The sequence below is a fragment of the Lagopus muta genome, chromosome 10 (assembly GCF_023343835.1).
Source record: "Lagopus muta isolate bLagMut1 chromosome 10, bLagMut1 primary, whole genome shotgun sequence".
NCBI classification, from domain to species: domain Eukaryota; kingdom Metazoa; phylum Chordata; class Aves; order Galliformes; family Phasianidae; genus Lagopus; species Lagopus muta.
Window position 1 is genome coordinate 2,555,763 of NC_064442.1, and position 14,160 is coordinate 2,569,922.

Below are 14,160 nucleotides of genomic sequence, written 5' to 3' on the forward strand. Positions count from 1 at the left end.
GCCCCGAGGCGGAAGGGCCGCGGCTCTTCCCTCCCCTCCCCCTCCGTCGGAGCGATGCGGCCGCCGCGTCCCGGCGAGGCGGTGCGGGAGGCGGTGCGGAGGGACCCGCTGGGCGCCGAGCTGCGCTGCAGTCTGTTCGCCGCCGCGCTGCAGAGCTACAGGCGGGACTCGGCGCTCCGGCCCTTCCCGAGCCGCTACGGCGGCGCCGACGCCGCCTCCAAGGACTTCGAGGCGCTGGTGAGCGGCACGCGGCCACGGCGCCGCAGCCGGCCCGCAGCGGGGACGGGGAGGGCTGAGCCGGGCAGGGCTGAGCCGGGCGGCGGGAGGGCCGTGCGTGGGGCGGGGGTGGCAGGGCTCGAGCCGCAGCGGGAACGCCGCGCTGCCCCGGAGCGGGGATGCGGAGCTGTTACATGTGTGCCTTGAGAACGACGCCGGAACGGTCCGCGCCCCCCGGCCCCCAACCCTTCGTGTCTGCCCCGCCGCGGCCCCGCACCCAGACCGCTCCCCTTCCGCCTGCCCCTGCGTGCGCGGCGCTGACGCCACCGATAAACAGAGACTGGTCTCAGATTCCAGCCCGCCGGGCTGAAATACTCGGTTGTTTTCACTAGAGGTCTCTGTTTAATCACGATGAGGAGCTCGGGCTGAGCTCCTGTTGTCAGCTTGCAGATACCGAGGCGCTGCCCAGCCTGAAGGAACTCCTGGGAGCCGTCCCGAACGCAGAGAAAAGGACCTGGGATTTGCTAAGCTGGATTTTGTCATCTAAGACCTTCACGATACAAAGCATTAAGAAGCAGGAGGTAAGGCCTGAACTCAAACAGCCCATTAGAATTTGTCTGCAGGCAACTTTGCTGTTCAACACATTTTTCCTGGAGGTAGAGAGGATTTCTCTTTTTAATAGCTTTGAGAAAAAGCAAGTAGAAGAAATAGTTATTGCTTTCAGTAGCTGATGGTTGGCAGTGCTGCAGCTGGGTGCTGCCATTAACAGGACACGTATGTGCTTGTACCAGACCAAGATAGTCCTGCTCAGGTTTCCTGGGGCTGGGCCTTGCTCCTTACTCAAAGACAAGTTTGTGTCATGCATGCTTGGCCCAAAAACAGAAAGGTTAAGAGCACTTCTGTAACAGGGATCAAAATAGTTGTAGGGATTAGTAGCAAGAAAACAACTTCTCTTTTCACATTTTCCAAGGTCAGGTGATGCGGGGTCATCTTAGCAGCCAGCACAGCTTGGTGGAACGATGATGTTCTAACATCAGTCAAGAGCAAAACCTATCAAAACTATGACTGTACACACTTGTTCTCCCTGGGAACACTGAATTCTAACCCAGGAGGCACGATCAAAATACATAAAGCAGTCTGAAAGATGAAGGGATGAAAAATGGGATTTCCAGTGAATGGCCCAACCCCATCAACTGACACTCCTGTTCCTTCCTGTTTTCAAGTATGAGAAGATCCAGGAGCTCACTGGGATGTCTGATGCTGCTGTTCCTGCCCCGGACTTCCTCTTTGAGGTCACATACTGTGATCAAATGAATGCCAAGTTTGCTGAGACTAGGGGTGAGCAGGACCTCATCTATGCCTTCCATGGCAGTCGCCTGGAGAACTTCCATTCCATTCTGCACAACGGCCTGCATTGCCATCTGAACAGGGTGAGGCTCCTGATGCCCCTTATGGGCACCATCTCTTGTTGGTCACCTGCAGCCAGTAACACTTGAACTGGCTGCAGAGTCCTTGAAGGAAGGGCACAAAGCATGCTGACGAGTTAGTCCTGTTTTCACTTCAGTGTAGGCCTTGGCCTACAGTTGCATTCAGTCTTCTGTTCCAGCCTAAGGGTAAAAACTGGAAGCAGCATGAAATAGTTTCCTCCAGCGTGACAAATTCTGTCTATCCTTTGTAAGGAGGTGTAATGCCTCTGGAAATAGCAGCCTCTCTGGAAGCCTGCAGCTGGAACATGCCTGTGCATAGAACAAAACAGCAACCCAGAGAACACAGGGAATTCTCTCTCCACCTTGCTGCAGGGTCAGGTCAAGTAGCTTCAGATGCCACTTGCAGATCCCTTTCTAAGTGGCCCAGCTAAGGGAAATATCCCACAGGATTTTCAGCCCTTCTGAGTTCAACAGAAAGGAAGCTGGGACTCCGCTGTCTGTAAAGCAGTTCTGACACAACAGCTGCATATCCTTCCCATCAACCTGGACCATGTTTTCCCACCTCCCCCCCTCCCGGATGCCCTTTGTGAACAAGGCTCCTCAGCTATGCCGGATCTACTGGCTTAATAACTGCAGTCAGCGTGGCAAATCCTCTGATTCAAAGTTATTGAAACAGTTATTTTTGAAAGGAATTCACAAGTGAAACATGCTCCCCTCTTTTCCTGTGAAGCAGGGATTTAAATGTGAGTTAAAGCCTTGTCCGTACATGAAGGCTGGATTACTTGAATGATGGCAGTCTCAATAAATCAGTGCAATGCCCCTGACAGCAGTGCAGTCATGTTGATATAAAATGCTTACACTGGCGAGCTCAATCCAAATCCGGGAAAGCATGAATCTGTCCTCACCAGGGGCTGTGCCAAACAGCTAATCTGAGGGATGGGAGAGGGCAGGAAGTTGTGCCAGGACAAAAGCAGTGCAGAGGACCAGGCCAAATGTGGGTAGAAAAACCTTTGTTAATTCACCTCAAGAAACAGAGCCACCAGACTGACAGTAAAGAACACTTGCGTGCTGTTTATAACTTGCCCTGCAGGACAGTAGGATACATTTCTGTCCTGTTTCAGACATCGCTGTTTGGTGAAGGCACCTATCTCACCAGTGACCTCAGCCTGGCTCTGCTCTACAGCCCACACGGCCTCGGGTGGCAGCGAAGCACATTGGGCTCCATCCTGAGCTGCGTTGCTGTCTGCGAGATCATCGACCACCCTGATGTCAAGTGCCAGGTGAAGAAGAAAGGTGAGCCTGCTGCAGTAATAACTACAAAAGTTCAGCCCTTGTTCAGCACCATTTGTGTTTCAGCTCTGGGCACATACATGGCGTTAGACAGTGTGGTATATGGGGCTTTCTTTTCTGATTGACCCCTCACCAAGCACATATAAGCCTTGCAATACTATCTTCAGATGCATATTTGAAGGATAGACACTAATTTGGCTGCATCATTTATTCTTATGATAAGTTCACCTTCCCTGATGCCTATGATGGTGGGACAGGAGCATCAGTGTGTAGCAAAAAGGAACTATCTTAGATACCTAGACTAAGAAGCCTCTGCTCAGGTTGTCCATCTTCTTTTTGCTTGCAGGACTCAGTCCTTCAGCGTTGTTTTTCTTTCCCTGTTAACATGAGCAGCCCTCCAGCCCTGTGTGTGACCCGCCTCCATCTCACCCTGGTCTGTGCTGGAATACCACCCATACCAGGGATGACTAGGAGTGGTGTAGCCTCAAGCAAACTTTTCAGTCTATTCCTGGATGCTAAAGGATTCTGGGGAATGCTGAGATCTTTGATTATCTCATTCCCACCCCTGTGGGTGTACATGCATGTGAAGGTTGTTTGTTTGTTTTACAGTCACATGGGAGTTTGGCTGCTCTGTTCCTTGAAGAGCTCTTCTTTCTCCTTCCCATGCAGATTCAGAAGAAATAGACAGAAAAAGAGCAAGAGTGAAGAACAGCGAAGGTGGTGACGTGCCACAGAAATACTTTGTTGTCACAAACAATCAGCTCCTCCGAGTTAAATACTTGCTGGTCTATTCACAGAAACAGCACAGGAGGTAAGAGCTCAGCCGCCTAGATTGATGAGCATGGTGGAACAGATAGATAAATGTACCCTATTTGTGAAAGAGCAACGGGAACAAGCTGCGGAGACCCGCATCTCTCATGAAATCCATGCACTTTTCCCTTTTCAGGCCTTCAGGTCAGTCCTGGTTTTCCACCCACCGTTTTGCCATAGCAATGATGCTGTACCTCCTGCTGCTGATCGTGATTGGAGCCAGCAATTCACCAGCCTTCCTCTACTACTGGCACAGAATGTTTCACTCAGAATGAATTGCCCTCCAAGATAATAAACTGCTATTTTCACTACGTGCCTTAATAACAAGGAATCCACCAAGCTCTGCATCTGTTCCAGAGCTCTGCAAATAAAAGGTGTTTGGCACTTTCCAGTTATTATTTCTGTATTCCTGTGATTCATGAAGACACCCAGTACAGCTGAGAAGGATCTTAATAGTGCAGCTTAGCATGAACTGATTCTTAAGGGTCCATGGAGAAAGTTATTTAAAATTAATGAAAACTAAGTGTGGAAATATTCTGCTGTCATTATTTTCTGTCAGATTGAGTTAGTAATGTTTGCACTAGGTGGAAGGGAGTTTCTCCCTGTATGTCAAAGTCCAAGTTTGTTTTCAGAAACTGTATGTAGAGATGTTTGGTATGTATCAGTGCAGGTGGGTTCACATTTAAAACAGACTATGATTTTGACCATTAATTTTTATATTTAAGCATAATGATTGTAAGAAAGAAAGAAATGAAATAAAACAGCAACCAAAATGGAAGAAACTAAATGACTTCTACCTAAGTGCCATCCTTCCCTTTCCCCCCCCCCCAGCCCTCCTACTCCCCAGTGGAACACATACAGGATTGCTGCGCTCAGCCACAACCCACCTTGGTTAGCACATAAGATCAGACAGACTTGGGCACTTCAGCATCAATACTGAATGTGCATTTTGCTGTCAGACTGCTTTCCACTTCTGTTTTCCACAGGAGGAAGAGAGAGGGTAAAGGGTTCCATGCACAGCCACCTGACAGCCTTTATAGGGTTGGAGCTAACCAGAACAAGATCTCATCACATATCCATAGCAAAGGAGTCTATGATTCCTAACCCTACTCATGAAATATTTCAAATATCTGTCTTTCTCTAACATTATTCTGTTACCTAATTGCCAGAAATGACAACCTGCCAATCAGGTTTCCTAACTCAATTCTGAGGACACATACAGCAACCCGTCTCCTTGGTGGATAGAGCTGGAAGCATTTATTCCAGTTAATTTTACTGCCAAGACCAATTTATTTATTCACCATACAGCTTGCAAAACAAGAACATTATAGTCCAATTCCCCATTGCCTTTTACAGTCCATTAATAATGCTCACTGGTACAGCACATTGCATTGCCACAGCCCACGAAACATACGTGCTAATTATAGCTCTGATTTGCAATTAAAATATACATAAACCAACAATTTACTGCACAACAGATTTGGCTACAGTAGCTGGATATTTCAATCTAGGAATTTGGGGTTTGAAACATGCATTGTGTTTCTGAGATTTTTTTTTGCCTGCTTTTGGTCTATTTCAACAAGTGATCTTTAATGTGCCATGAGTTTAGGGTAGGTAGGATGCCAGGCAGAAATCCTAAAGCTGTTTGGTGGATGGTACTGTGTTGGTAAGAGCCTTGGTGTGTGCCTGCAAGTGAAACATCTTTGGGAACAGATGGGATATCTGGGGCCCTTTGAAAAGGAAGGGGCTGAAGCAGCAGTTGTTTGATGGATGGTTGCTTTGCTGCGGGGAAAGGCACAGACCTGGAACCCAGCAGCCAGGCAGAAGGAACAGATGGGAAGAAACATGGCACGGTTTGAAGGCTCCTTTGCATAGAGAAATTTCCTGAAGGATAAGCAGAATGAATTAATGCATAGTGGCCATTCAGCACTATCTCCCAGTGTCTGTCTGGGCTTTTACTTGGCTTTAAACCAGCACTGTGTTAAACCAGCAATACCAAAGAGTGGATTTTTCCACTCCCAGGTTTGAGCAGACCCACAGGAGAGAGGAGCTGCAGGCAGGGAACCATGGGCTGGTGCCCTGGCTGTTCTCTGGAGCTCTAGAGCCCCATTTGGGACTGCTGACCTCAAAGGCAATAGGAAAATGAATGCATTCTATCTTAGTGGGCCATCAAAATACTTAATAGCCAACTCTGGTGCTTGTTTTCTGTGCTCCCTGCTGATTTCAGCATGTGTTTCCCAACGTGGTGAGATGCAGTCAACTGAATTAATGCGAGTGTTGTGTTGAATAACCAACAATATTCTGAATTAACCTGAGGTTCTGTTAAGCTCTTAAGCCACTTGTGTGGCTCTTTGAACACGCACAGTGCTATAAAACTGCTAATGGAAAACAAATCAGAGCTTCTTCCTGAAGAAAGAAACACTGAAGCACAGGGTTAGAAACATAGAATCATTAAGGTTGGAAAAGACCTCCAGAGGTCACCAAGTCCAACATCAGCCCATCCCCACCATCCCCACTGGGCCATGTCCCTCAGTGCCACAGCTGAGGTCGTGCAAGCAGGCAACCAGGGCAGAAAGCAGAAGCACGCAGGGCGAGGAGGAGCAGGGTACTGCTTGGCAGCACACTCCCCCAGTGACATTTCCCTTCTATCATGAAAGCTGTCACTTTGGGCATCTTGCCCATGCTCTGGGCTCGCCAAAATGTCAGCCTTTAAGCACCAGAAAAGGGAAGAAAGGAAGCAGTAGGGAGTAACGCACAGCATGCACAAAGCACCCACAAGCATCTTGGGGACCACGTCCCAAGGACTGAGGGATGTGTCCTCCCCAGCATCCCAAGGAGAAGAGTTTTCCTATTGTGCCACAGTTCATAGCATCACCAAGTGGTTGGGGTTGAAATGGAGCTTTAACATCATCTAGTTTAACCTCCCCAGTAAGAGCAGGGATGCTTTCCACTACACCAGGCTGCTCGAAGCCTCATCCAGCCTGGCCTCGAGCACCTCCATGGATGTGGCTGCCACAGCTTCTCTGGACAACCTCTCCCAGTGCCTCACCACCCTCATAGGAAAGAATTCCTTAAAAATATCCCAAAGCCAGAACACTTTATGCTCTCCCACCATACCTATAGGCCATAAAGGTAACAAGTCCCTCCCAAAAAGAAACACACTTCTTAGATGCCTACAAGCTCTCCTAACACCATACAAGAGTGGACAAGTGACCTTAAATAAGTCTGGATACAATTTGCTCCCACTCAGCAGAAATTCACTAAAGAATGTTTAAGAGATTAAAGGCACTTCACCACTAATTCAAGGCTCAAACAACCAACATGTTTTTCTCCCCATAGGGATCTTCAGCCTGACAGCAGGACCAATAGAACGTAGAATAGCATAAGTTGGAATGGACCTTGAAGTTCATCTAGTTCTAAGCCCCTGCTACAGATAGGGTTGCCAAAGGAGGGTCTGATGAGCAAGTTGCTTTCCCCACCAGAACCCATTCCCACCACCCTTCAAGAAACCCAACTGGCACCAGTTAAACCAAGACCGCCTGGCACCATGAGCCCTACTCTGCTAGCATTGCAAAATTAACCTTGAGTGGAGCAAGCCCAGAAAAGCCAAAAGGCAATTACATATCTCACTGCAGTTCAGATGCTTTCTGAAGGGCTCAAGTTGATCCCAGTTGGCTGACTGGGCTCTTACAGCTCTGATTGATCCCCCCCCACTTCAGGCAGTTGAGACAATGCTTAACATAGTGAAAGGCAAGTACTCAACAGCTGTCCCCAGCCTGCTATCACCCAAAGCACCACAGCTGCCCAGCCAACACCCCTTACCACTCCTTTTGTTCAAACCCCACTTGGTTTTTGTGGGCTGGGCACTGGGAGACCAGTCCAGGTCCTTTCTTACCAACAGGGATTCATCACTCCAGGCTTCTCATAAAGTAATTGATTTCCAGGAGGATCTCAGCTTCCCCACACACACATTTACAGCCACAAGTCAAGAGTCTTATTAATACATTCATGCTGATAAAGCTCAAGTGCTCATTCAAAGCTACAGTAGTCACAAAAATACTCAGAACTGTTTCCTGACAAATCCAGAACCTCAGTTGCCCATGGAGTTCACACAACAAAAAACAGGCAACCATACCACTAAAGAACTCCTCTTAGCTCCAACTAAAGTTGCCTTCAGAAACAAAAAAACCCAAACATTTAACAAGCATCTCACAGAGAAGTAATCAATCACCCCTAACTGCATAGAAGATAACAATACAGCTGAATAAATTCATACCTTCAACATACACCTAAAGAGAAAGATCTCCATAAACTTCTGGCATGTTAATGAAAAGACAATAAATAAAAACAAAATAAAAATAAACCATTTTACTCACCAGAGCTCAGCCAACTCCTTCCTTCCTCCACCCTGCCTCTTCTAGCAGCTTCTCTGCTCTGTGCTGTGCATTTAAAGGCCATCAGCACCCAGCTGGCACCCACAGCAGCTGATGAGCCCTCCCCCCACAGGTGTTTCCCATCACAGTCCTCCTTAGGATGCACAGGGTCATCAAGTGCACCTGGCTGCATGCACTCTGATTGGAGTCAGCAGTGAGGTGTGGGTGGTAGGGCAAAGCAGACATGAGTGTGTGATAAAGGGGAAAGCAGGGAGGAGAAAAGGTGGTTTAATTCTGTTAGCATGTGCAAGATGGCAGTTGGGAGGGGCTAGGCAGCAGCAGGTCTTGTTCTCACCCTTTGGTTATCCCAAATACTCACTCCTGGTCAACCCTGTGTCCCAGACTGTTGCTACATAAGGATGTATCCACACCACCCCTGCATGAGGAGAGACACCACTGTGTCCCTTTCAATCCTATCTCAGCCCACTGCAGCTCTTTGTATCGTTCTTGTCTGTCTCCATCTCCCACAGCATCTCCTCCCTCCCTACAGGGGCAGCCTGAGGGGAGGTGGGTCAGGTAATGACCCCAAAATTGCTTTTATGGATGCCATAGCAAGGAGAAGACTGGACAAGACCTCAGGCTTGTCAGTCTCTAATAAATGAGGCCCAGCCCCTCTGCTGCATCTTCCTTGTGCTGGGTGAGAGAGTAGCTCCTACCTGAGGATTCACTCTCAGTACAGGCAGGAGAAATGTTCATGGTTTATGGCTGTAGACCCACACCCCCCCCAGTCAGTCAGTGGACTTGTCTCCAAAATCATCCAGACAAAGCAGCCCCTGATGCTGCTAGTCTCCTGGTACATCTCTTCAGCACACCGTGTTAATGGTTGTCCCATTGGAGCCACCCGATGCCACCTGGCCATTGACAGCCCCATCTTTGGTGGTCTTCTCTGAGACTAAGACGGGTTTGTGTCTCTCATGCCTGGTAATGGCTGCTTCAATTCCCCTGAGACACGACTGCACGTCCTCCCGAAACGAGGGGGTGTACAGCCCATAAATGATGGGGTCGGTGCATGTGTGCAGCAAGCCGAAGAGAAAGAAGCTGTGGTTGATGTACTCAGGCATCCTCTGGATCATGGCTGGCTGGAACCAGTACCACAAGCCCAGGAGGTAGTACGGGGTCCAGCAGATGATGAAGGTGGCAACAATCACAATGGTCATCTTGAGAGTCTTCATGCGTGCCTTGGAGATGTGGTCATTTTGACTTCTTACCAGACCTGTTGGGGAGAGTCAAAAGGACAGCAGGAGGTGTGAGAGAACAAGGAGAACGTAACCACCAGTGGGAATCCCAGAATCCTGCTGAGCCCTAAGGACCTGCTTACTTTTGTTGATCTTTAGCTGCTTACTGATCTCCCAAATGATTCGGACGTAGCAAACAATCATGATGCTCAGGGGGGTGATATAGAGGGTGGTGAAGGTGAACATGTTGTAGACAGTTTCTTCCCAGTGTGCTCGGAAGCTGCCGTGAGTAACGCACTGTGTGAAGTTCCCTCCTGGGACCGTGTGAAGGTGGAAGAGAAATAGCTGAAATCAAGAACCAAATCACAACTCAGAAAAGCTCTGGGGCAGGACACACACTGCATCCATGCAGTGCTTGGGGCCAATGCATGCAGCCCCGTGCTATTCTCTTGGATCATGTCACTGTCACAAGAGAGAGGAGATCCCTGCCTCTCCCCTTGGCAGGAAGCTGGAGGATACTATGAGGAGGCTCTTGGCCTCCCCTCAGCTTCCTGCAATGAACAAACCAAGAGACCTCCACCACTCTTCAGTGCACCAAACACAGCAAAGCCAATCTGGCCATGGTGGGATCACAGATTGGGATGAATTTGTTGCTTTAGCCCTTCTCCAACCCAACCAGATCAGTAACCCCATAAGGAAACCACCCAGCCCTACCTGGGGTGATGCTAGCAGCACACTGCCCAGCCATGCAGCACGCAACAGCAGCCCATTGCGGCGTCGGGCACGAGCAAAGGGCTGGAGGACGGCAGCATGCCGGTCCAGGCTGATGACCACCAGCACCAGGGCAGCTGCATACATAGCAAAGAGCTTGAGGAAGTTGAGGAGCTTGCAGGAAAGATCTCCGCCGTACCACTGCACTGTCACATTCCATGCTGCATCCAAGGGCATCACTGCCACCGTCACCAGCAGGTCGGCCAGCGCCAGGCTGAGAATTAGTGGCCGCACGTGGCACTTCTTCCTCTTCCTCAGCAGGCTGCCCAGCACTGCTGTATTGCTGCACGCTGCCAGCAAGAAGAAAATGGCCGTGACGGCCACGCGCACCTTTGCAGCCTGCGTGAACCGGGGCTCGACCCAGTGCTGAGGGCAGCGAGCAGCCGAGGTGTTGGTGACCCCCTCCGTGGTGGGGTGGTGGGGTGGTTCAGCTTCAATTAAAGCAGCTGGTAATTAGAGAGAAATCATAGAGTTATTAAGGTTGAAAAGACCAATGCGATCATCCAGTCCAACCACCAACCCATGCCTGTGAGTGCTCTAGACCATATCACTCTGCAACATTTACCCTTAGATCAGGAGAAGGTGGGATGTGCAGTCTGGCAGCAATCAATGCTAGCTCCACACTGCCCATCCATGTGATGCTCATTTGGGCTGCCCAGGTGCCTTCCCCGGCTCTCACTCAGCCCCCTGTAGCTATAGCAATTGCTCGCCTAGATGTATTTTTAGCTTTTTGCAAAGCAGTAGAGGAGCTGGGGAGCGGTGGCTGTAGCCATGGGATGGCACGTCCTTCCTTTGCAAATAGATTTCAACCTTTTAAAAAACCCCACAGTGCTTCCCATTAGCAATTTAACGCTTAATGGTCTGCCTCCATCCATGGTGCCAGGTCCCCTGTGCCCAGCTGATGAGTGCCTCTGGTTTGATCTAATTGCCCCTTTATTCCCAAGCACAGCCAGCTTGGGGACAGCTTGCATTTCAAGGGCAAATGCTCCAAACTCTCATGCACACAAGCATTAATGCTCCCCACTGCCAGGAGGTCTCTGAGCATCCTGAGAGCCTTCTGGTTGCCAATACCCAATTAACACATTCCCCACCTTAAAACGAGTTGCAGAGACCAACCTGTTCCCCCAGGGAACTTGTCCATCCCACCCAATGTGTCTGTGGGATGGAGACACCAATGCCCTCCTCCAGTCCCTTCGCTGTATCCCTCCCTTTCCTCCCCAACACCCAGAAAGCAAGCAAAGAAAAGAAACAGCAGTACAAAGTCCCAAGCCATTGCTGTCCATGTGGACTTGTCCCAGCAGATGGGGACATACCTGGCACACACATGCCCTGAAGCGAAGAGAAATGCTGCCCGTCCCCGCAGCAAGTCAGGCAGCTCCAGTGCTGAGCATCCGTGCGTCTGCACCGCCGGCAGCTCACTGCTATTAGCGGAGATGTATGCAGCCCCTGGCATCTGGAGAAGGCAACGCCGACGCAAACATTCCCTGCAGCAAACCTGGAGGTGGGCACCCCTGCCCTGCTGGCTTAACGAGCGATCCGCTTTTAGTCCTAATGAGCCGGCTGTGGGAGTGGAGCTGATGGATGGCAAGAAGTGGCCAGCGCTCAGGATGTTGTCTGTTGGTATTGTGACCAAACGTGGCCCCATCAGGGACCAGCGCCAGCATGCACCGCATCGGTTTTCTATAAATACAGGGAAATGAGTTAATTATCACCGGGGTTGGTGATGAGCATCCTGTTGCTCAGACAACCGGGAGCTCGCAGCCTACATGGCCATGTGCGCACCCAGCGATGCTCCGCCACTGGCTGGGTCTGTGTGAGCCTGGAGGTGAGCTCAGGTGTGTGCTGGCCTGGAAATGCCATAAGGAGGGATTAAACCCAGAGGGGAACTTTGGTTGTGTTACCACTTTAATAAATAAACTCATTTATCTCTGCTTTCCTAATTCCCATCTCATTATTTTTTGAGTTTATTTCAGCGTTTTAGTGGTAGGCAGACTAGATGATATTAGAGGTCTTTTCCAACCTTAATGATTCTATGATGACTCCATGGTCACACAAAGTCTTAGAGTGGACAAAGAGCTCACGGGGGCTTAAAAACCACAAGGCTGGGGCTCGTTTCCCCTCTCTGTGGTTTCAGTCGTGCTGCCTACCATGGCAGCTGGTGGCTCACCCAGGGTTTTGGGCAAAGGCAGCACGTGGCAGAACCTTGAGATCCAGGGCACACACAGCCTTTATGGGACTACATCCAGCATCCTACACCCGGGATCACTTCTGCATCCAAAGGGAAAGAGAAAAGCAAAGGCACCCCCAAAATGTCAGCTCATGGAAATGGAGGGAGCTTGTCCCCAAAGACCCAAAGCCATGGCGGGCAGAGCAGCAGGGAACAGTCCCCACTGGCTCCTTACCTGGCATGGACATCTGTGAGGAGAGACTGTTCCTGGGGCAGAAAAAAGCACTGAAAGCACACAGGAGCTGGGTGTGAGCCCACTCATGGCAGCAGCCTTCTCTTCTGGACAAAGCGGAGAAGAATGCAGCCCCACATCTTGATTTTTCCTTTCACTTAGCTCTTTGCACCTGCACTAAGGCAATTAAATAGTGGGTCAGGAATGCATTCCCTGTTTGTCCTCCCTCCTGGCCAGCTGCCCCATGTCTGGAAACGTCCTCCCGACCCCAAATGCATGATGCAAGAGAAGGACAGGATTTTTCCTGGGAACCATCCGCCCCGCTCATGCCACAACAAAGGCTTTGGTTCCTGTTCAGAGAGGATTTTTGCAGCATGCCATCACACAGCCATGTCCTGGGCATGCATTACTAATGAGACAATTTAAGGGTGTGGTCCCTTGTTAAAATAACTATTTTTCCCCATTTTAAAAAATTTTTTCATAGTAAATCTCCTGTGTTTTCTTTTCGTTGCTGTTGCTGCTCCTCTCCCTAAAGGTCAGCTGCCTGCTGAGCACTGGTTTAACCATCACGTTGTTGGGCAGAAGGATTGGGAAGCAGCACTGCTGGGCTGTTCCCATACAGCCCCCACTGGGCTGGAATGCTGTCCTGGGACCACAAGAAGCATGGGATCACCTGCAGCAGAAGTGCAGCTGAAGCACGTTTCGCATTGCACATCCCATATAAACTGGGGTCTCGCAGACCCTCATTCCCTGCCCTTGTGCAGGTGCTTTTGGCATCCCTGAATCCCTGTTTGCTCAGTGAGCCTCACCCTTCAGACTCTCAAATGCAGACATTTTTCTTCTGGTTCTTCTTTTCCTCCTCCAAGCCCTGAATTGTCTCCGGAGCAGCTCGTCCAAGGAAATTCTTGTCTCATACTGGACTTGAAACAGAAAGTCTAGTCAGAGACATCTGACATGCGGTGTTTTTGTGAGTAAATACCAGTGTCCATGAAGTCATTTCCCGGGGTTAGAGATGAGCTCAGCCCTGGAATGGCTTCTATTCTTTCCCAAAGTCCACAGCAGACAGTGCGTGGCTCCCTGCTCTCCTCCTGCTCACTAAAATCTGCACTGGAGCTGTGCATCACACCAGTTTGCTGAAATACAGCAGAAAGCAGCAAGGGGGTCACAGGACACCTGTGAGCCCCTCTGCAAGGGGTGGTTCAATATATACATTGGGTGTCACTGTGGCAAAACCATACAGCAAGAAGGCTGTACCCAATGGGGTGCACACAGCTGTTCGCAGACATCTTTACAACTTCTTTGGGTGTTTCTTTGTGCAATAATGCTCTGTTTCTGGATTCAGAGGTGCTGCAGCACTCAGACCCTTCTTCAGGTGTGTTGTGCCTCTAAGCATCGAGAAAAACGTTCTCAATGCTCAGTCTCATCAGAGTGGTTGGTTTTTGGTAGCCTGGTGTTGCAGAGCTCAGTGAGCCATGGCCAGTCGTTCCTAGCAATGTCCATAGGGAGCTGGGAAGGATGGCAGGAAGGTGAGCAAGCTGACAAGGAGGATGCTCTCCCCTCACTCCCACCCTTTGCCATGCCTAAAGTGGATGAGAGAGGTGAGTTGGTTTCTGTAGAACAAGCCTCGAGGTGTAGACCA

At 49.9% G+C, this 14,160-nt stretch overlaps 2 protein-coding genes across 8 annotated transcripts in view; one reads left to right on the forward strand and one right to left on the reverse strand.

The window, feature by feature from the left end:
- PARP16 (poly(ADP-ribose) polymerase family member 16) lies at positions 1–4,543 on the forward strand. Its single transcript, XM_048955968.1, has 6 exons — positions 1–237; positions 660–797; positions 1,440–1,646; positions 2,765–2,936; positions 3,603–3,744; positions 3,880–4,543. Exons 1-6 carry the CDS (start codon positions 55–57, stop codon positions 4,016–4,018), a joined length of 981 nt encoding a protein of 326 aa, XP_048811925.1. The 5' UTR covers positions 1–54; the 3' UTR covers positions 4,019–4,543.
- Positions 1,653–14,160, reverse strand: part of LOC125698075 (gonadotropin-releasing hormone II receptor-like) — a 21,010-nt gene continuing 8,502 nt past the window's right edge. For 4 of the 7 annotated variants that reach the window (XM_048955962.1, XM_048955963.1, XM_048955960.1 and 1 more), the window contains 6 exons: positions 13,331–13,441; positions 12,525–12,698; positions 11,436–11,802; positions 10,066–10,568; positions 9,495–9,696; positions 4,614–9,389 (listed from right to left, as the gene is read on the reverse strand). In XM_048955962.1, the coding sequence (XP_048811919.1) occupies positions 8,980–9,389; positions 9,495–9,696; positions 10,066–10,568; positions 11,436–11,448 (1,128 nt within the window). In that variant the 5' untranslated portion in view covers positions 11,449–11,802; positions 12,525–12,698; positions 13,331–13,441 and the 3' untranslated portion in view covers positions 4,614–8,979. Of the gene's footprint in view, positions 1,953–4,613; positions 9,390–9,494; positions 9,697–10,065; positions 10,569–11,435; positions 11,803–12,524; positions 12,699–13,330; positions 13,442–14,160 lie in introns of those variants that run through there. The other 3 variants (XR_007379064.1, XR_007379063.1, XM_048955961.1) reach the window with 3 other exon arrangements.

Excerpts from the sequence above, each read along its gene's own strand:
- PARP16 (XM_048955968.1), top strand. The coding sequence starts at position 55 with ATGCGGCCGCCGCGTCCCGGCGAGGCGGTGCGGGAGGCGGTGCGGAGG. Across the intron at positions 798-1,439 it reads AAAGCATTAAGAAGCAGGAG|TATGAGAAGATCCAGGAGCT; the intron begins GTAAGGCCTGAA and ends CCTGTTTTCAAG. Across the intron at positions 3,745-3,879 it reads TCACAGAAACAGCACAGGAG|GCCTTCAGGTCAGTCCTGGT; the intron begins GTAAGAGCTCAG and ends TTCCCTTTTCAG.